Genomic DNA, 21489 nt, shown 5'->3' on the forward strand with positions numbered 1-21489 from the left:
GTTCCGGAAATGTTCTGCTTCAAGAGTAAATAAAACCATAATTAAGAGTAACGATTTTTTTTTTTTTGCGTTTTAAATTCATATATCATTGTATTGTTGTAGCCTACAGAGTTCGTACTTTTTTCGTGATTCATGGCATGCGTACATTTTACTGATTCCCTAACAGTACAAATTGCAACGTTAAGCGTCCGAAAGACAGGTGACCCCTCCTTTCAATCTTGGCCTGGCATGGCCGAGCGCATAAGGCGTGCGACTCGTAATGCTCGCCCTCTCAGCCAGCCGTGGGGGCGTCATAACGTTACGGTCAATCCCACTATTCGTTGGTAAAAGAGTAGCCCAAGAGTTGGCGGTGGGTGGTGATGACTAGCTGCCTTCCCTCTAGTCTTACACTACTAAATTAGGGACGGCTAGCACAGATAGCCCTCGAGCAGCTTTGTGAGAAATTCAAAAACAAACAACTTTCAATCCTTTTTCGAAGACTTAATATATAAAGAAATAGTAATTTCTAAAGAATTTCCGTGTAATGTAGTTTTTCACTTTTAGGGGTTTACAACATGTCAAGTGGAATGGACAAACAAATTCGGAAATTGCGTAGGGTGAGTATTTTAAGCGAACATTCTAGTGCAACAAATATCATATCTCTCCTATCATTATACATAACTTGAATAAATATAAAATTAGTTTCAAAATATTATAGTTAAGCGTCATAAAAATTCTAATGTTTTTTTCACATCAATTTTTTTTTGTTTTAGGTACTTTCTTGGAACTAAGCCAATACTATTGATTGGCGAACCTGATATTTTGAGAGACATCCAAATCAAAGAGTTTTTAAGTTTTGCAGATCGCCCTGTGAGTTTGGTTCTTCGGGTTTACGATAAAATAATTACGTTAAAATTTATTTTTATAATAGGCGCCTAATTTTTTGTTATGAGGATATAGGTATTCTCTACAAATGTTTTATCCTTAAAAATCAGTACCTTTTATATTGTATTTTGTAGAAAATTGTTCAGTTTAAAATATGCTTGTTCACTGATGTTTTTTCACTAGTAGAACAACTAACAATATATTTGTGTTAAGAAAGATTTGGTTTAAGTCTTATTGTCTGAATATACTCTTGAGTATGATATTAAGTTGAGGTTTATTCAAATTTATGAAATATGTATATAACATGAAAGATTTATAGTATTTTTTTATAGCCTTCAATTCCTGGAGGGCAAACACCAGTAGGGCTGGCAAGTGATGCACTTATTGCCCTGAAGGGTCAAAGCTGGAAACGTGTTCGAAATGTTTTGACTCCAGCTTTTAGCAGCAGCAAACTTAAACAGGTATTAGAAAAATAATTAATTGAAACCTCTCTCATTCTTTAGTTACAGTCAGATTTAATAGTTGAATATCAATCATTAAGTAGTTACACTTTATATATAAGATGCAACTTTATTAGAAAACCTCATTGCTCCCGCAGCTTTGATTTATGGTTTCTATAAAACAAAAGCCACTGTAGTTCAAAATGTATGGAGCATTAAAATAAACAAATTACTGATTTTTCTCGCTTTATCCATGACATTAATGTGTGTGTGTGTGTTTTTTTTTATAGCAAAGCCACATCGGGCTATCTGCTGAGCCTACCGAGGAGAATCGAACTCCTGATTTTAACGTTGTAAATCCGTAGACATACCGCTGTACTAGCGGGGGGTCATGACATTAATATGATACACATTTAATTAAATTGAAATTTTTATAGAAAATAATACACATCCACAAATGATTAAGCGCAGTGTATTAAAAAAAAAAAGTTGTTAAGATGTCTAACCTGAACACAAGGCAGTTTATGTGCGATTCATCACTATTGAGAATTTGAAATATTCACATTCACAATTTTTCAGTGAGGTGAATTTATGAATATGAGAGATGTTATCATATTTTTTTTGTAGAACACAGTTAATATAATGTGGTGTTGCTATGAAAATGCCAAAACAGAAATAATTAAAATAGTTTAACAGAATCAATGAAATCTGTACATGACGCTACTTGGGACTCAGGAAACTTTAAGAACTCGGCTGTTCACCACGTATTTTGAACTACCATTGGATATACATTCAATTTTAAGACGTCACTGAAAGAGATGTTACATACCTATCAATTGAAACACTTAAAGGTCTCTAACAAATGAAACAGCCATCACAGAGTCAAATTTCATTGTTTGTTTATATTAAGCACAAAGCTACACAACGAGTATCGAAGCCCGGTTTCTGGCGAGGTGAGCCTGCAAACGTACCGTTGTACCACTGGGGGGGGGACGCGTCAAATCTTAATTCCTTAAAAATATCTCGGATTTGATGAACTCCAAACTTAAGACAAGTGCCATATTTATTAGAGAAAGCCTCTGAACAAAAGTTATAGAAATACACAAATACATACACACGTACGTGAAACTAGATATTAATAACTAACTACTAATCCCAGTGATAAGACAGGTAGAAGTCAGTAAATCCAGTATATTACGCTTAAAAGCATGCAAATAATTACGTGACTCAAGATCTAAACTGGCGAGGCCCAAGTCGGACTGATAATGCACCAGACTTCAATGAAAAAGTTCTAGAATATTGCTTCTAACAATACGGAAATAGAATGTCTTTAAATACGACACTGGATTAGAAGCCAAGGAGGATAACAGCTAATTAATAATTAGTATCTAATTGTGAAATATATATATATAAACTACAATTGAAGGCGTCACTCCAAAATGGATATGTAAGACAAAGATTAAATTGTTTGCTTCTCCGAAACAGTTATTTATTAATAAAGATTAGTAAAGAACAAATTGGAAACGAAAACATTCAAGATTTTATAGACGTATATATAAGTTAATAATTACATTTTATAGAAGATTAACCCATGAAAGCGAATCATAACTGAGGTTGAACAAGATGATTTAACTGATCCTGAGCCTATTAAGAAAACTTTGGGAAGTTTAAAGTTTATTTACTCGAGTGTTTTGAAAGTGAGCCACTTGACACTATTTTTAAGTTTTTCAGTAGTAGCAAGCAACAGAAGATTAAAAAATGGCTAATGACACTCCTCTTTTCGGGGTAAGTGATAAAACTTGACCCAGTAATTATAGGCCTACCAGTGGTGAAAAACGTTTTGAAAGTCTGATAAAATGTGTTTTGCAAAGTAATTGAACAAAGTTTGAAATTTTGTTCAATAGTTAGGGTGATTTCACTATGGAAAAATTTTATTTTATTAATATTTTTTAACACTCATTGAAAAGGTTAGCTCTTTGTGGTGTGGATTTGGTGTATCTGGAGTTTAAGAAAGCATTTGACAAAGTGCCACATAAAAGGCTTGTTTGAAAAGTTACCACTGTGGGTGTGGGAGATAAACTGACTCATCTGAAAGAAAATTGGCTTGATAAAAGAAAACAGAGTGTTGTTATAAATGACATTCATTCAAATTGGATTAATATTACGAGTGGATATCTAAGAACTCAGTGTCAAGACCTTTGTTTTCTTTATTTACACCAATGTGATAAATGAAGGACTGGCCCAGATGCTATTTACAATTGCTGATGATACTGAAGTTTTGACTGTTGCTGTTTGTGAAGAAGATGCTACTGCGTTAAGAAAGGATTTAAACTATTTGTTGAGTTCAGCGAATAAGTAGTAGATAGCTTTTAGTAGCAATAAATACAAGGCAATGGACATGGGATATCATAAGTTGAATTATGTGTGTGATTTTGATGGGAGTAACCTTAACAGTATAAAGGAAAATAAAAGGCTAAAAAATATGCTGTTGCTAGAGAAATTGAAAAAAATTTAGGTTGTATCTATAAAAGAACTGAATACAAGTCTAAAGAGGTTATAATGTTATTTTATATGCCAATAGTTAAGTTACTTTTAGAGTATTGTGTTCAGTCTTGGGCTTCTTGCCTTAGAAAGAACAATAATTTGTCGGAAGGGGATCATACGAGGGATACTAGGATGATATCTAAGGTCAAAAAGAAGTTCTTTGCGCTTGTCTTCTCTTGAACAAATTGTTGTTAGACAGGATCTTACTGAGGTGCTTAAGGGAACTGATAATAGTGATACGTTTTTATTTTCATATTTAATGGTTAGAATGATTAGACTAAGGGATAAAAGTGTTGATTTTGGTGAGATATGAGTCACTTTCATGTGAGACAGCTTTCTTTGGTAGATTGTTTAGGCAGAATGTTCATGATGAAACTTTGCAGAATGGACAACAACTGCCTGTTGTGGAGACACAAGAGAGAACGACGTTTCGAAAGTCTTCTCCCTGAAAACGAAAGGCGGAAGACTTTCGAAACGTCATCCTCTACGCTTGTATCCACACAACAGGCAGTTGCCGTCCATTCTACAAAGTTTCATTAAGACAGCTTTGTTTTTTCTAACCAATGCGGTGGATGCAGTTAATTTAAGATAGTTAACAGAATGCTTGGATGATATGGGCTGGTTTTGATCGTTTTAATGTTTTATTTAATTTAGTGGGTAGGACCCAAACTTAATTATAAATAAAATACTTTTGTTCATAGTATACTAAGGTACAACTGCTTTAATTATCCATTAAAACTATAATATTTAATTTTTTTATTTTGTTTTATAGTTAACACAACTTATAAATGATGCAGTTAACATTCTTTTGAACAAAATTCGAGAGAAGGCATCAAGTGGACAAAGATTTGACATCTATCAGTTTTACGAACAGATTACCTTAGATATTATCAGTAGAGCAGCCTTTGGGATCAAAACGAATTCTCAAAAAGATACCAATCACTTCTTTCTCACAAATGTCCAAAAGATGTTGAAAAGTAGTATTTCTAAAACAGCCTTTTTAATCCAATGTAAGTATTAACTTAAAGCTTTCAAAAATATTCTTATTTTTGTATTTTTAACGAACTAATCTGTATTTTTTTATCTAACATGTAAACATTTATACTCATATTGACAGTCAGTTACTCTTATCTTTATTCCAACTGATCTTTAATCTTAATTTTTAATTCGAAACGTTTTAATTAATTCACGTCGTGGTTTTAAGCTATATTGTTAAAATCTTGTCTATGGTTGTGCGTTTTTCTTTTTATATCTAACATACTAATCTATATAGATCAAGCGATTCTTACCGCTTACAACTAATAGTTCATTCTATCTAATTTAGTGTGTTTTCCTGAGTTATTATCTCTCTTTATTCCATTCCGCCGTCTGGTTGAACTCATCCGAATTTGGCGAGGAACTTCTCCCATTGGTCAACTTCTTGAAGCATGTGCTGAAGTTGTGGAACTACGAAGAAAATCATCAAAGGTAAATTTTGTATATGTGAAGTGAAAAATATATAATTTTTAAAAATAATCTCACACTTGTCTGGAGAAGAATAGTATAGTTTATCATTAGTTTTATTACATTAATTATTACTTTTCATTACATAAATTAAGATTAAAACAACACGTAAGTTTACGACTTTTCGTTAGTACCTATTTTCAGAATTGTTGAAATTTTATAAAGTTTCAGTGATGTAAAAATGTAAAATATTTATTAAACTTACTGTATATGCATTCTATTTCTCTTTCTCTCTTTTTTTTTTTCTTCAGGAGCGACGAGCTGACTTACTTCAGCTAATGCTAGATGCCCAAATGTCGAACGAGTTAGGGACCTTTTCGAATAGTGAATTGACATCTAATGCTGATTCTCAATGTTTTAAAACTAAGTTATCAAATGGTATGTTAAGAATACTGCAAAAGTTTCTTCCTGGTAATGAAGTGTGCACTTACTCGTTGCAATTGAAAATTCGTAAATCCATGGGAGTTTTGCTTTTCACTATATGCACGGGTTTCCTGATAACTTAAAAAGGGTAGATGAGCATTCTAAGACAAATGCCAAAACCACACACAATTTTTGAAAGTACCATTCAAGCTTATTAATCCATACTATACATTTCCTTCTTCCTAGTCTTAGATCTTTTTTCAGGGGTCATGTTCTGTTTGACTAGAGTCAGGATACTTAATTTGCCTCTATTGAAATAACTGATGCGGCTGGAAATTACAGAAATATCATGTACTTTTAATAAACGGTAATTTAGCCAATAGTGAAAGAAACAATTTATGAAAGAAATGAACATTTTGAAAAAAAAAAGATTTTTCTGGGAACTATTTCATCGGAAAAATGTTCGAATCATGCCGGTATAAACTGTTTTTATACATTAAAAGTGGGACCTTTCACTGAAAAAAAAATGGCTTATTAAAAACTCTATTTTTACGAATTACATGAATAAAGGTATAATAAAACTCTAACGTATAGCCCTAGTGAAAGCTGGGTTCTTGTTGTGAGGAGAGAACTGTAATTTGAAATTGTTTTCTGTGGAAACGTAATGATTGCTGTGCATACCGCAGTTATTTTTCTAATTGTGGATTTTTGTTTATAGTGCCATTCAATAGATGGCACTACATTTTTTTTCGGTCAGTTACATTTACTGTCGCTATGTCCATTATAGTAAGATGAGATATTTCTTCCACTAATGAAAAAAAATAACGATGAATAAATGTCGCAATTAAAGGGAATAAGGAAAAGTGAACTGTTTCCCACTGATCAAGTCGTAGCATGTCTTGGTAGAGTTCTCATACTATTAAACAAAATATATGAGAGTAATTTTGAAAGATTTACGATGACATACGAATATGTAAAATATATTGTTTTCTATTATAGCATCGTTTTTACTTCTATAGAGAATTTATCCGATTTGGGTCAGAATTACATTTCAAATTCGGAGATCCTGGCGAACTGCTTACTGTTTCTTTTAGCTGGGTGAGTTGGAAACTGTAACTATAGATAAACTAACTGAGGATACTCATTAGTTCTAGTATGGCCTGGTGGTTAGGATACTCGACTCGTAAAATTTTTATAAAGGACAATGTTAGATACTGTTCTTTTCCCTTCTTTCTTTTCTATTAAATTCCCAATGATCTCATTAGATGATGATTGCATAACCTACTTTGTGAAAAGTGATAACTGATTCTTTTAACTGATTAACTATTTGTGTCGTTAAATTAAAAGCCAAAAGTCTATAAAAAAGTTGAAATGAGGTTTATTTCAGGATCTTTTTTACTCTCTTCTCGTACAAAAGTCCGAAATCAAAATAGTTCATATAAACAATCCGGCAGTTTTCAATTACCTTAGATAATTCAGGAAACCAAGTTTAAGTGATGAAGATAAAATCTCTTAAAAAAAAGAAATAAAAAAGAAAATTGCTCTATTTCAGGGTCTTTTTTTGTTTCATTTCTCTGGAAGAAATTGTACACCAAAATAGTATTTGAACATTGTCAGGTAGTTTCTAGTTTCCATAAATAAATAATAAAGCGGTAATCGAGGTTCCCAATTCGGAGTAAATGTTGCTAACACATATACATACCTATTTACATATAATAAGTCATTTTTATAGTGAATTTATGTATTTCTATTGAATTTTAATATTATTAATTTATAAAAAAACTTGATATTTAAATATGTTTTTATTCCTATGATTTTTTTTACACCCAACTAAAATAGGAAAATTCAAAATTGGGCAAATAAATCTGTACATACTTAACTTTTTTAAAATAATTAAAGCAGATTGATGAAATGTATATAACGTCGAAAGACCTACGTCTTTGATAAAACAATGTGTTATTTTATTGGTGAGGCTGCTAACTAAATTTATATATTTTCAATTTTTTACTGACATCTCAATAAATTTTAATGTTTTTAAAAAAGACTAACTGGGAAATATTAGAAATTTATTAAATTTCTGGTATTATTTTTACTGTTATGCTCTAGATATGAAACAACCTGTACCACTCTTGGATTTACTACACATTTCTTAGTCAACCACCCACAAATACAAGAAAAACTTCGAAATGAAGTAAACAGCATGTTGGAGAAAGAAGTAAGTTTCCATCTTTTTCACTAACCTATTATAGTTGTTTTATCATACGTAATAAAAATCTATAGCCCCACAAATAAAACTGTATTAGTGTTAAATTAACAAGTGAAGCCATTGCAAAATATATAATAATGATGCCGAACCTTTGCATTGGACTACTATAAGATTGTTTGCTTGGTGTTTTGTTGACCTTCGTGCGAAGTTATTCGTGAGCTATATGTACTATATGTCCTTAATTTAGAAGGAAGATAATTAAAACGACACAGCGCCATCTCTTGAACTACGCTTTACCAAATGTTAAGATTGGCCGTCACATTATAACCCTTTCATGAATGAAAAAACAACAAAAAACGAACACAATTCAACTTCATAAAATCGCTTTATTTTAAAATACAATACTAACTGAAAGCTTGCAAAATACTTAAGTCTACATAATAATAAAGTGTCTACTATACACAGTAATTAAATAATTTTGCTGTTATCAGTATGCTGGAAAACTTAAAAAGCATAATTCATAAATATACTTTCCAAAGCTTATACAACAAAAAACACCAAAGATTCGCCGGTTAGAAGCACATTAAGCAAAGTACGAGGTTATAGTTTTATAGGAACACACTATCTCTCGAAAGTAATAGGTGTTTCAATACATGTTTTATTTTTGCTCAAGATATTCACATGCAGATGACAATATTGATATGAAGCTTGCTGATTTTCATATTTCTTTTTAAACATAATTTAGTGCAGCTCGTAGGCATAATTTACATTAAGGAGTAACCTTAATACATTTTTTTCATGGTTGTGGTATTGGACAGAAAGCACATTAAAGAATAATCTAATAAATCTTTTTTCATGGCTATGATATTGGTTAGAAAGATCTGGACTACAGCAGCACGTCTAAACTTCAATATTTAGACCAAGTGCTTAGTGAGGTTCTGAGGATGTATCCTCCTGTACCAGCGTAAGTTTACTTCCTTCATATTTCTTATCTTACTATGTAATTAAAGTTTCCTTATCATTGTTTTATTTTAATATTTAATAGACAATTACATTTACTAAGTCCTTCTTAATTCTATCTGTGTATTAAATGTATGATCTATTTTTTTCACTTATTAACTATTGGTTCTTTTTATTAAACTTATCATAATTTTTATCACAGTTTGAAAAAGATTAGGTGCAAAATATTAACGGACAAATAGTTTTAAATATTCAAACGTTTACAATGCTCATTTCTCCTTTTATTCCTTTTATTTCCTTGAGATGCAGACCTGTTATGGATTAGTTTGTACTGGGCATTATAATCTTATATTTTCCCAATAATAATAACCACGCATACGTTAAGTTTGATTAAAAATGAAATAATATTACTAGTTACTCTGGTCCCACACCATCTGTAGAACTATTGCAATTTTAGTTTAGTCATGTGTCTTTGCATGTTGGTTATCTCTTTTATGACTCTTATGTGGTTGATTTAAGTCTGAATGTATTTGGAGAATGTATTATGGGCAAATGGAAGTAGTATTAATGAATGAGTTTTAAAGGAATAAAACCAACATCAAGTTTGGTAAATAAAGTAAAACGACTTTCCTGAACACAGACAATTTAGGCTAGGACTAAAAGTAATGACTACGAGATGATAGCTATGAAGATCAAAAGGCAATATGTTTGCCTGCGGTTAAGCTTATGTTGCTAATGTGTTTGTTGATTGAGGTGTTTGTATCGTGAACGTCTTTATTCTACGTTAATCTGGTGTCAAAGGTTATTGTAAAATTTATTTGAATATCTCCTACTGTTAATTTGATTATCTTGAGTTTATTCGTGTTTCTGTAATTTTCAATAGAAAGGTATGACTTGCGTCTTTGTTGGATTCAATATCACTCGCCATCTGTTGCACCATTTGAGGATTAGTTGAGGTGATTTTTGGACGCGAGTTGTGGCAATGATAGGGTTTCTGGATATGCTCCTGATTGCAATATCATCATATCATACATTAGTCTGGGAAAAAGGATATAATTAACAAATAAGATATATAGGAGGGACAAAAGGACAGATCATTATACATTTAAAACCGGATGGTATGGGTAGAGAAGGCACTAACAGAGGAATGAGCAACGTTACGACCTTCTTCGGTCATCGTCAGGCTCACAAAGGTGCTGTAATTGTAAATGTTTTAGATAATATGTAATTGATTTTGACCTTGGATGATCGATTTGTTGGAAAAACTGATATCCATTTTATTGTATGTAATGTGTATTTTATGACACTGTGCCAGACACTGTGAAAAGCTTTTTCTTTTTTTTTAACGTCTAGAAATACGCTTATTGTGGTTTGGTCGTTACTGAATGATTTGTATATTGATTTGATTAATCATGAAAAGTGGCCACTTTTTTGTGTGTTTTCCCTACAGGCATTTTGATACTATAATAGGAGATTAGTAGTTGCAGAAAAGGGTAACAGTTTGTTTGATATAATTTTTTTTTTTTCCCATTAACTAACTGAGGCAACTTATCAAACTAATGGCGTGGAAATTATCTGGGTTCGATCTGTTTGTTTGTTTGGTATTACTATATCTATTGCATGTTTCCGTGTGTCAGGGTAATATCAACTGAATAGTAACAAATCAGGGATATTTGTTAAGTGTACTAGTTAGAGGTTAGAAGCTTTTTTTGGAAACGATATTTCTCATAACATCGTGTCCTGGGGTTTTATTTTGTGTCCTGTATTTTGAATATTTGTATGATAATTTTTAGTTCAATGTTGGTGATTTTTCTGTTAATCAAATTTTACTGGTTGATTGTTATATTTTCGTGTAAGTTTGTTGCTGGAAAACGTGAGGTGAAGAGTGTAGGGCGGGAATTTATAAAGGTGTTTACGTGAGCGTGTTGATCGGAATCGAAGTTGTGAGAGTTTAAGTTTGTGAAGGAGTTTTCGTAATAGGCTGCTAGTAAAATTGTTTTGTCTACATCTGTTTTGGATGTATTGTTATTGTGTGTTAGTGGTTGAAACAATTGATTATTGTTTTTGTTGGAGAATAGCGATTTGAATTTTTTACAGAAGTCTTTAATGTTATTTTTAGAATTTTCTAAATTATTGCAAAAATCCAGCCAGTTTGTTTCTTTTACTATTTTAGTATTTTGTTTTATTTGTGTTTAATCTGTTTATCTGAGGGCGGAATCTCGCGAAGTGTTATGTTATCTTCTGAGGCGCCTGCGTTCTGTAATTAAAACGAGTGTCTCGAGAAGTTAACGTTCAGTGATTATATAACTGATTGACGGGATGGTTTCGGCTGGGGTCTTATTTATTGCATGGGTTATGTTTTCTACGTAAGAGTCTAAGTCGATTTTTATTTATATGTGTGATTATGGGCGGTTAATGATTTTTGGGTGTTTCATTAAATTTCTGCAAGTCAGTCAGTCTTGGTGTAATTGCAAACTGGTTGGAATTCCCACGGTGTCGGAGGTCTGAGTGTATGAATTGTGCATAATAGGGGGGAAGTGATCGTTTGAGAGTTCTTGATGGGCTCTAAAATTAGGTGTTTATCGAAGCGACTATTATCAGATCAAGCACTTCGTAACTTCGTACTTCCGCTCGGCATGGCCACGTGGGTTAAGGCGTTCAATTCGTAATCTGAGGGTAGCGGGTTTGAATCCCCGTCGCACCAAACATGCTCGCCCTTTCAGCCGTGATGGCGTTATAATGTGACGGTCAATCCCACTAATCGTTGGTAAAAGAGTAGCCAAAGAATTGGCGGTGGGCGGTGATGACTAGCAACTTTCCCTCTAGTCTTACAGTGTTAAATTAGGGACGGCTAGAGCAGATAAGCTCTCGTGTAGTTTTGCGCGAAATTTAAAACAAACCAAACTTCGTATGTGGTTGTTGGCGAGTGATAATGTGTTGGTGTATTATTATTTATGATGTACATGTTATTTCATGCTAGTAAGTTGCGAACTGTTATTCCTCTTAGTGTGTTTCTGTTACCCTTTAAGTCTTTATGTAGGACGCCTAGATCGCCAATAATTGTGGGTTCCTCGACATGCATTTTTGGAGAAAATTTTGGGGAAATTCCATGTTTTGTGGGTGGAGATTGTGTTTCGTTTTGTTCTAAAAAGAACTCTGTCCCTTCTTGGCGTAAACTAGCTCTATAGCTGGTAGCGTGGGGGTCCTAACATTTGGCGCAGGTAAGCTGGTTACGCTTGTTTAGGCATTTTCCTTCTTCATGGGAGCCAGAGCAACTGAAACATTTAGGGAGAGCATTCAGGAATATATCGAAATGTAAATTTGAATACCGTAATCACTCATTTATAACATTGCGTTCTAATGTCTCTTATCGTAATAACATATCGACAAATAATATTTTGAGGGAAAATTTTACATGTTTCGACAAAACATTGGCCGAAACATAGTATGTTCCTTAATGTTTCGAAACATGTAAAATTTCCCCCAAAATAGAAACACCTCATTATGTTTCTTAATTTTTGTGTGTGTAAATTTGCTATTATATTAGCATAATGTGTTTTCATACACAAGTCTCTGATTGTAGTTAGATAAACTAGATGCTTATCAGTTCTTTCAAGAGAGATATTAGTTATCTAGACTATTCTGTGTCCAAAGTATTTCATCTCACTGGATGGGGGGGAGTCGCCAAGTTAGTAGAGACCAAAAGTTTCCGCCACCTGGTGTTATGCAACTGTTACGTAATAGACAAATGGTGCCAACACCTAAAAATTACATAACTATTACCTAATATGCAAATTATCCCGACACCTGAGATTTACGTAAGTGTTGTATAACAAAACCATAGGGTGATGACATCCAAAGAATGTGTTGCTAAGGCCAATTTACTAGTCTGACGTGACAGACGGAAGTCGTCACAAACTTGTCATGACACTTGATAAGGGAAGTTAGCCAGATAGTTCGTTTCTAGAAGCAGGTTTCTAGGCCACAAAGATAGGCGGACGCTGTCATGCCACCAGGACAATGGAAATTGTTTGTTACACGACAGAGAATGTGTTACTAGGGTCACCAAATGACACAAAAGAGCACGTTGGTATAATGAAGGTGCAGATAGATCAACATGACGTTAACTTTATAGTAACAATCAAAGTGTTAAAATTAACAATTTAATCTAACTTGCATAATATCAATATTACAATTTCTAAGTAAAAATCGATTTTAATTTTCTCCAACACACATTTTACAAAGGCGGATGGTGTTTTTATAAGCTGATAGTGTTACTAAAGCTCTATAAACGGATGACTGTACTGAGGACAATGTTAGCATAGTTCGTAGGATCGTGGATTGATCATAGTATTTTATTTTATTTGCTTAGCATATTTTTTACAATTGTAGTTGCTTGTAATTAAGCACAAAGCTATACAATGGGCTATCTGTGTTCTGCCCACCATAACTATCGAAATCCGGTTTCCATCCTTTTAAGTCCCCAATCATTTTGCTGTACCACGGTTATTTTACTATTATCTTTCGTTTTATGGTAAAACACTTCACTAATTAATTATCTCTAATGTTTTTTTTTATATCTATTTGTATGACATACTTTTTATAATTTCTGAAGAGGAAGGATATCTTGTGATAACATCTCTGTATATAGTTCAACATACAGTTTTACTGTTTTATTAGTTTTATTAGCATTATGGTTTAAATGTACTCTTCCACTACGAATATAACTATTATTTTTATTGTTCTTGGCAAATTATTTCATTTAACGCATGTTAAATTTTAGTTTTCACTTACATATCTTTTACACTAGTGGATTATGTTACTAGGCGGACAGCTTTAGTAAGATTCTATAGGCTGATGATCTTATTATGTGTTTTACAAAGGTGGACTATATTACTATACCTCGGTTAAAATTGCATACAGATTTCAGCTTATCTTATGTATATAGTTTTTTATTTATATATTTTATTGTATTACATATGTTTTAAAAAGGCGTATTGTGTTACCACACTTATGTAGAACTGCATAAAAGTTTCAACTTTTACAACTTATGTTTATATATTAAATTTGTTTCTATGGAAGGATGTGTTACTAACATGTCTACAGTATTCCTAAAACGTCTTTAACACAACTAATGTATTATTTCAATAATATTGAACGAGGCAGCTGATTGTGTTTTTTATGATTTAGTATACATTTAATGCATTGATTATAGCTTTTATTTCTATATTTAATAATATTTTACATGTTTTATAAGTATATGTATATCTAATATATATTATCTATTCGTCCTGAAAGGATGTTTATTTAAATATCATGTAGGAATCGATCACTAGGTTTAAAGGATCTGTATTTAACTAGTAGTGTTGTAGAGCTATTATTCTGGCCTTTCTGTAGAAAGCATCTGAACTTTGCACACCTTACAAAACACACCGCTACTAAAAAGACCTTTTGTCCATTTTCAGTGATCGTGGTTCCACTGAAAATGCAAGCCCTAAAGTTAAATAACTTATCTAAAAATGTAACGGTAATGACTGATACAGTGTTTCACCTAGACTTCCATAAATTTTCCCAACAGACCCAATGAGCTCTGGCAATGTGCAATAGGCGTCGTCAGCAGCTGCTTGTGCCGTAAAGTGTGTATATTCCAGATGCTGTTTTGTTCCTTTTCTCTGGAACCCTCTAAATAGCTACACCTAAAATAAAAGCAGACTATGTATAGATCTTGAGAAATTGTATTTGTAGACAATAGTAGTTTTAAACGACAAATATTCGAGTTTTATATTGAAAATAGAAAGTTATAGGTTAGAAGTAGAACATAATTTTCTAATGTTTCACGAAATGACGAGAGTTCTTTTTAAGTTTATTACCTTAAGTGTTGTTTTTACTGGCTCTTAAGTTCAATGACATACAAAATTCATCTTTCATTGTTAGATTTAAAACTTACTGTGGTTATAAAATATATTCTCTAAAGATAGATATTGTACTGCAAACACGATGGATTTATAAAATGTGAAAGAAAGGATATGAGATATGTCTTTGCTTGTATACTTTATCTTTTACGGTAAGAAACAGTATAGTTTTGAAATCTTTTGTCGAGAAAATTTTTTTTATTATCACAGTTATTCTACAGGTTTGTGTTTGTTCTTAAAATCTTCAAAGGAAAGATACACGCACATTATTTCTGATAAATCTTGAATAAAGTTTTTTTTTCTACAGTATCCAAGAAAGGTTCATTAATAAAAAATTGATAAATTTAACATTTTTACTCTTAGATTCAACAATAAATTTATCCACTCTTCTTAATGTAGATCTCAAATATAACCATATTCATCATGATGTAAAATCTTATAAGAATGATGAGTTTGAATAACATAACAGGTTTCACACTTTTCTTTCTTCAGTATTTGTGTAAAAAGGTACATTTGTTCACCATATATATTAATAATAATTGATTGAACCACAGTAATTAAGCAGATATCAAATTGAAAAATCTATGCATGTAATTCTGCCATTCTTAATTTGATAAAAGAAAGAGAATCTTATCATGTTTGTTATCAATACCATGAAAATAAGATAGATATGTAAACAAAACAGAGTGAATATTATTAACACACACAACACAAATTACATGATTTCATCCTTAAAGGAGAAAATCTTGTTTAGTTTTGCTCTGTACATCTATACTAATGGTTGGGATTCACTTATCACAGAACACTAATTTCTAACTAACGATTAATATATTTGATAATGTTTCTATGAAGTGTAAGTGAATTATAATGTATGTTACTGAACCATTGTTTCAAAATATTTGCGACGAAAATATCTGTTTTGAAATAATTTAACTTATAATTCTCAACTCTCTTTTTTCAGTTATAAATTCTGTTCACTTGTAAAAAAAATATACTTTAAGATTTGGTCAACTAACAAGTTTAAATCTTATTGTGTATATAAAGTGAAGTTTTGAAAGATGCAGAACTGTAATGTTTTGTAATATATATAGGAAATAAACTGAATCAAGTTAAAACATGTATGTATTCCTGCAGCCATGTAGTAATACCATTTGCCTTTTTAAATATAAAAATCAGAAATATAAACATAAGATGAGACAAGTCGAAATCTGTATGCAATCCAACAGAAGTATAGTAGCACCACTTACCTTTGTAAAACACATAACACACCTAATATGATCATCCATCTATAGAATCATATTAAGGCTGTTCACATAGTAATATTATCTATCTATAGACTGTTTACATAGTAACAACTTCTGCCTATAGAATCTTAGTAGTACAGTCCACCTAGTAACACCATCTACTTTGTAAAACATATGTAAATGAAAACTATAAATTACAATATAACAGTAAGATTGTGTGCTAAGCTATTTCACGATATTTAGAGGCGTTATCACAAAAATATTCGCCCTATTAAGAAATCGCAAAACGTATGTCATGTAATTAGATATAGAAGGAAAAACATTAGAGCTAACTAATTAGTGAAGTGTTTTATGCAAAAAGAGATGGATAATTGTAAAACCTACTCTAAGCAAATAAAATACCATTGATCAATCGATGATCCTACGAGCGATGTTAAAATTGCTCTTAGTAATATCATTCGTCCATAGAACTTTAATGACACTATCAGCTTATAAAATACCATTTACCTTTGTAAAATGTGTGTTAGAGAAAACTTTAAAGTTGAAAAATTAGAAAAGCTAATTGTGTAAATTATATTAAATTGTTAATTTTAAGACTTTTATTGTTACTTTAAAGTTAACATAGTGTTGATCTGTCTGTGCGTTTATCACACCAACGCATCCTCTTATGCTATTTTGCGACTCTAGCAACATACCCTCTGTTATATGACATTCAAACTACGATGTACTTGCTGATAGCAGACAACTTCTGCCTATCACCTAGTAACTCCATCAACGGGCCTCTAGCAACGCACTCTCTATATAGCTTCCATTATCAATCATGACACGTCACGTCGTAAAGTGTCATGGTGGTATGACAACTTCCGCCTATCATACTGCTCTAGCACTGTGTTTTCTGGTTTTTCTGACTATTACGCAGTCTTCCGGTGTTGGGATAATTTGCATATTGTATAACAGTCTCGGTTGTCAGCATCCTTTGTCTATTACATAACAGTTGCATAAACACAGTTTGAGGAGTAAAATATCTGATAGGTTTTATATTAATTATTCGTAATATCATTGCCAATGCTTTAATAGGCTGCAAATACACGAGATAAATTACTATTTTGCAAGCTATGTATATAACTGTGCAAAAGTGTTAGGACAAAATCAAAAATTAGTAAACTAATAAAGTAATTTTTTATTTGTCAGGATTTTGATTTAAGGAATCCCAGGTCTGCTTAAATGGGTTGAGATTGGGGCTCTGTGAGGCCCATTGAATCATTTGTATGACTCCAATAACTTCTTTCTTAGCGAAATAATTTCTGCATAAGTTGGATGAGTGTTTAGGGTCATTAACTTTTTCGTAACAGAATCCTTTACCAATAATATACAAACTACTGGTTATACATTGATGGATCAGTATGTGATGATACTTGCACTGGTCCATTATTCCATCCATTCTGCAAATATCTTCTGTCGCCTTAGCAGAAAAAAACAAAACACGCCCAATTCATCACACTGCCACCCCTATGCTACATGGTAGGTACTATGCATTGAGGTAAGTATATTTCACCTTTCTTCCATCGCACGTACAATCTACACTTTGAACAAAATATTTCAAACTCGGACTCATTCGTCCATAACACTCTTTTCTAGCTATCAACAGTCCAGTGTTTGTTCTTGCAACCAAATTTCAATTTCTTGACAGTGTTTGGAGATCAAAGTAAAGATTTTTTAACTCTTACACGACCAAATACTCCATCTCGTTGAGTCTTGATACTGTAGATCTGGACAGAAGTTTTATGGTTTTTTAACTCTTACGCAACCAAATACTCCATCTCGTTGAGTCTTGATACTGTAAATCTGGGCAGAAGTTTTATGGTTTTTTAACTCTTACCCGACCAAATACTCCATCTCGTTGAGTCTTGATACTGTAGATCTGGGCAGAAGTTTTATGGTTTTTTAACTCTTACACGACCAAATACTCCATCTCGTTGAGTCTTGATACTGTAGATCTGGACAGAAGTTTTATGGTTTTTTAACTCTTACACGACCAAATACTCCATCTCGTTGAGTCTTGATACTGTAGATCTGGACAGAAGTTTATGGGTTTTAACTCTTACGCAACTAAATACTCCATCTCGTTGAGTCTTGATACTGTAGATCTGGACAGAAGTTTATGGTTTTTTAACTCTTACGCAACCAAATACTCCATCTCGTTGAGTCTTGATACTGTAGATCTGGGCAGAAGTTTTATGGTTTTTTAACTCTTACACGACCAAATACTCCATCTCGTTGAGTCTTGATAATGTAGATCTGGACAGAAGTTTTATGGTTTTTTAACTCTTACACGACCAAATACTCCATCTCGTTGAGTCTTGATACTGTAGATCTGGATACTTTTCTGTTATTTGGTACATGTTTATTTATCTCATGCTTCAGATCAGTGTCTGTCTTTCTTCTGTCCTGAAGGCTGCTTTACGAAGATACTTAGCATTAGTATAAATAAATTTAAGTGTTCTTCCTCTTCCCTCTTTATTTTCAAATTTACCTGTCTCGGTCTTACTATCTAAGGATGTACTTGACAGTATTTGGGGAGCATTTCAACAATTTGTCCGAGAGTCCAACCAGCATCACGTAAAACTTTTATGCGACTTCTCTGCTCTAGTGACAATTTTATACATTTTGAGCTGCGATATGAAAAAAAAACAAACTTAGGTTAAACACTGCTTTTAATGTGTGGAGTGCTATTGAATTGATTTTTCTAGCATGTACAGGTACTATGTGCTAGTTCCTTGCTAGTTTTTTTCTATATACTTAAGACACTGCACAGGGTACCATGACATCTGTTTCAGACCCTAAATTTGATCAGTATGTTCATTTAAGTAGAGCGCTTATGACATGCTCTTAGTACAAATATATGGGAATTCTAAAGAATGACAAATATTTTTACACTGACTCATTCAATTATGAACAGAATCAGTGAACGATTACCACAGTGTTGAAATTTACATTCTATAATGACGTGAAAGAATTAGCCCCTTAAAATAGAAAGAATGACAAAATGTTCTTTTGAATAGTGCTGCATGTCTTTGTTTTACCTTATAACAAGTAACATCTGTGGGATTGCGCCAATATACTGTAGTATTAGTTATTATTACTTGTAGTCGTAATAAGTAATTCAGTACGGTAATTCACTTTTACTAGAACGTATATTGTTTACATGGTTTCATAGCAGACAAAATGTGTTAATTTAATCATAATCTATGCAGGTTTGTTAATAGAGAATGTGTCACAGACTACAGATATGGCACATTGTATATTCCTAAGGGAACCACTGTACAAGTACCTGTATGGGCTCTTCATTATAACCCTGTTTACTGGACTGAACCTGAAAAATTTGACCCGGAAAGGTTAGTATATAGGCTTAAAAATTCTAATATATTAATTAAAATGTATGAATTGCCATAGTAAGACTTAAGAAAAAGAAAAACATGCTTCTTAAAATTTATAGAAAGTATTTACTTGTCAAAGAGAGAGAAAATAATTAAACTTTAATAAAAACATTAATATGAAGTTATATTTTAAAACATGTTGAACTTACTAAACGTTAGTAAACTATAATTCCAGTGGCACAGTAATAAGTTTACGGAGGTATAATACCAGAAACTGGGTTTCGATATCCGTGATGGACACATTGTATAGTTTTATGGTTACCTACAAACAAACTGCAATCCATATTTTCGTTACCAAATATACTACAATCAGTATAGTGAACACTGATAAACAATATTGTTCAGAAATGTGATAAATGTACTTAACTTCAGCAAATATTTTCATTCTACGATATATGATTTAAGATGAACAAACTGGTATAAATAATACGTGAGTTTGTCTGTATATTCTCTACTACATACTAGAAAACCATTCATGTGTTTTAGTGTCATCAGGTTTACTTTATAATCAGTAACATAATGTCTTCAGCTAATGAAAGTAATTATCATAACCAAACAGTAGTAACAGTTAGTATGAATTTTTTCAGACAGTTCAGATGTTATCGATATCGTGCTTATGATGTTTATTTAATGTCCAACAGGTTTATTTATACATATATATACTTATTATTCATTTAGTAATAACTGTTTATTTCGTTTTTGTTGCTGCTCTGTCAGGTTTTCTCCTAACCAAAGCCAACCATCGTCTTTGGTCTATCAACCTTTTGGAGCGGGCCCACGAAACTGTATAGGAAAACGGTTTGCACTATTAGAAATCAAGATTGTTGTGGCTCAGATACTTCGGCATTTTATTTTAAAACCAGACGAGAAAACTGGAAACGTAAGTGAATTATTTAAACGTATTAAAAAGAAATTGTTATCATTTCATGAAATTATTACAATTTTTAGTACATCAAATTCATCATTTGCACATTTACATTCTAACATTATATTTTATTTTCCTGTAATTATAAATTAAGCCAGTTTCATAAAAAAAACTAAAAGAAAACATGCTTAACTTCTTCCACAGTTAATGGTTTTTTTTTTCTTTTTTTACTTACGAACAGGGACAGATAATGATGAAAGAGAAACTATTTCAGGTTGTTCCAGGATCCGGCATTATTGTTGTTGCTGAGAGCATATAGTGCTATTTTTTTGATGACAAGAAACCCACTTGAAGTAAAAATATATCTCAGAAGACATTTACTGATAAGTGTTAATACCCACCCAAGCCATTTTGAGATATATAGTGCTATTTTGTTTCTCTAATAAAGCTTTATGATAATTACAATAAGATTGGTATTAAAAATTATTCTAAATTGCATTGTTTGTTACTCTTGCTGAAAAATGTGTTCACTATACGTGTTTTAGCAGGTTTATAAAATGTTTAAAGTTTTAGGATTCAAAATTACTATAGAAAAACGAAATGTAACTTGACCTTTGTTGTTTAGTTTGTCTTGTTTTCACGTGAACAACAACGGTTATCTTTTTCTTTTCTTAAAAAACACCAACAAATTATTTAGAAGTAATTGTTTTCGAAGTATGTTGGCGGTAAGTTACACTAGCTATTTGTAACAAAAAATATTATCCTTCAAACAACAAAGAAATAAAATCATTTAAAGGTAAAATTTAAGTGTATCAAAAAGAGCAAAATAATAAATAAAAAGGCCTATGGCCATTAAGTAGTTAAATATAAGATCAATCTGGGCAGTAATTTTCAATGATATTGTTCAATGTCAAAGGGACACCATAGTTTAAAACAACTATGTGCAATAGCGAATTCGTGAAAATATAACACAATAAGTGATTTTCACATTTCACACATTGACAGTCGTTCTTTTCCAAAATAACAACACAGCTATGATCAGTATGGAAGTTTGCTAAAACCATATTTTTCTACAACCTTTATGCAAACTAGATGACCAGTACCTTGTTTACACTATTTTAAAATTTTTTTCTGAAATAGATGACCAAACA

At 32.1% G+C, this 21489-nt stretch overlaps 1 protein-coding gene across 1 annotated transcript in view; it reads left to right on the forward strand.

Annotated features, from left to right (window-relative positions):
• LOC143234920 (cytochrome P450 3A5-like) overlaps positions 1-20806 on the forward strand; it is a 28494-nt gene extending 7688 nt beyond the window's left edge. The window contains exons 3-14 of the mRNA XM_076472619.1: positions 544-596; positions 753-849; positions 1197-1325; positions 4621-4858; positions 5173-5315; positions 5603-5729; positions 6734-6812; positions 7821-7929; positions 8796-8884; positions 19291-19431; positions 20191-20353; positions 20580-20806. Of these exons, the coding sequence (XP_076328734.1) occupies positions 544-596; positions 753-849; positions 1197-1325; positions 4621-4858; positions 5173-5315; positions 5603-5729; positions 6734-6812; positions 7821-7929; positions 8796-8884; positions 19291-19431; positions 20191-20353; positions 20580-20657 (1446 nt within the window). The 3' untranslated portion in view covers positions 20658-20806. The remainder of the gene's footprint in view (positions 1-543; positions 597-752; positions 850-1196; positions 1326-4620; positions 4859-5172; positions 5316-5602; positions 5730-6733; positions 6813-7820; positions 7930-8795; positions 8885-19290; positions 19432-20190; positions 20354-20579) is intronic.
• The last annotated feature ends 683 nt before the right edge of the window (positions 20807-21489 follow it).

Source organism: Tachypleus tridentatus, chromosome 12 (assembly GCF_004210375.1).
Source record: "Tachypleus tridentatus isolate NWPU-2018 chromosome 12, ASM421037v1, whole genome shotgun sequence".
Lineage (NCBI taxonomy): Eukaryota > Metazoa > Arthropoda > Merostomata > Xiphosura > Limulidae > Tachypleus > Tachypleus tridentatus.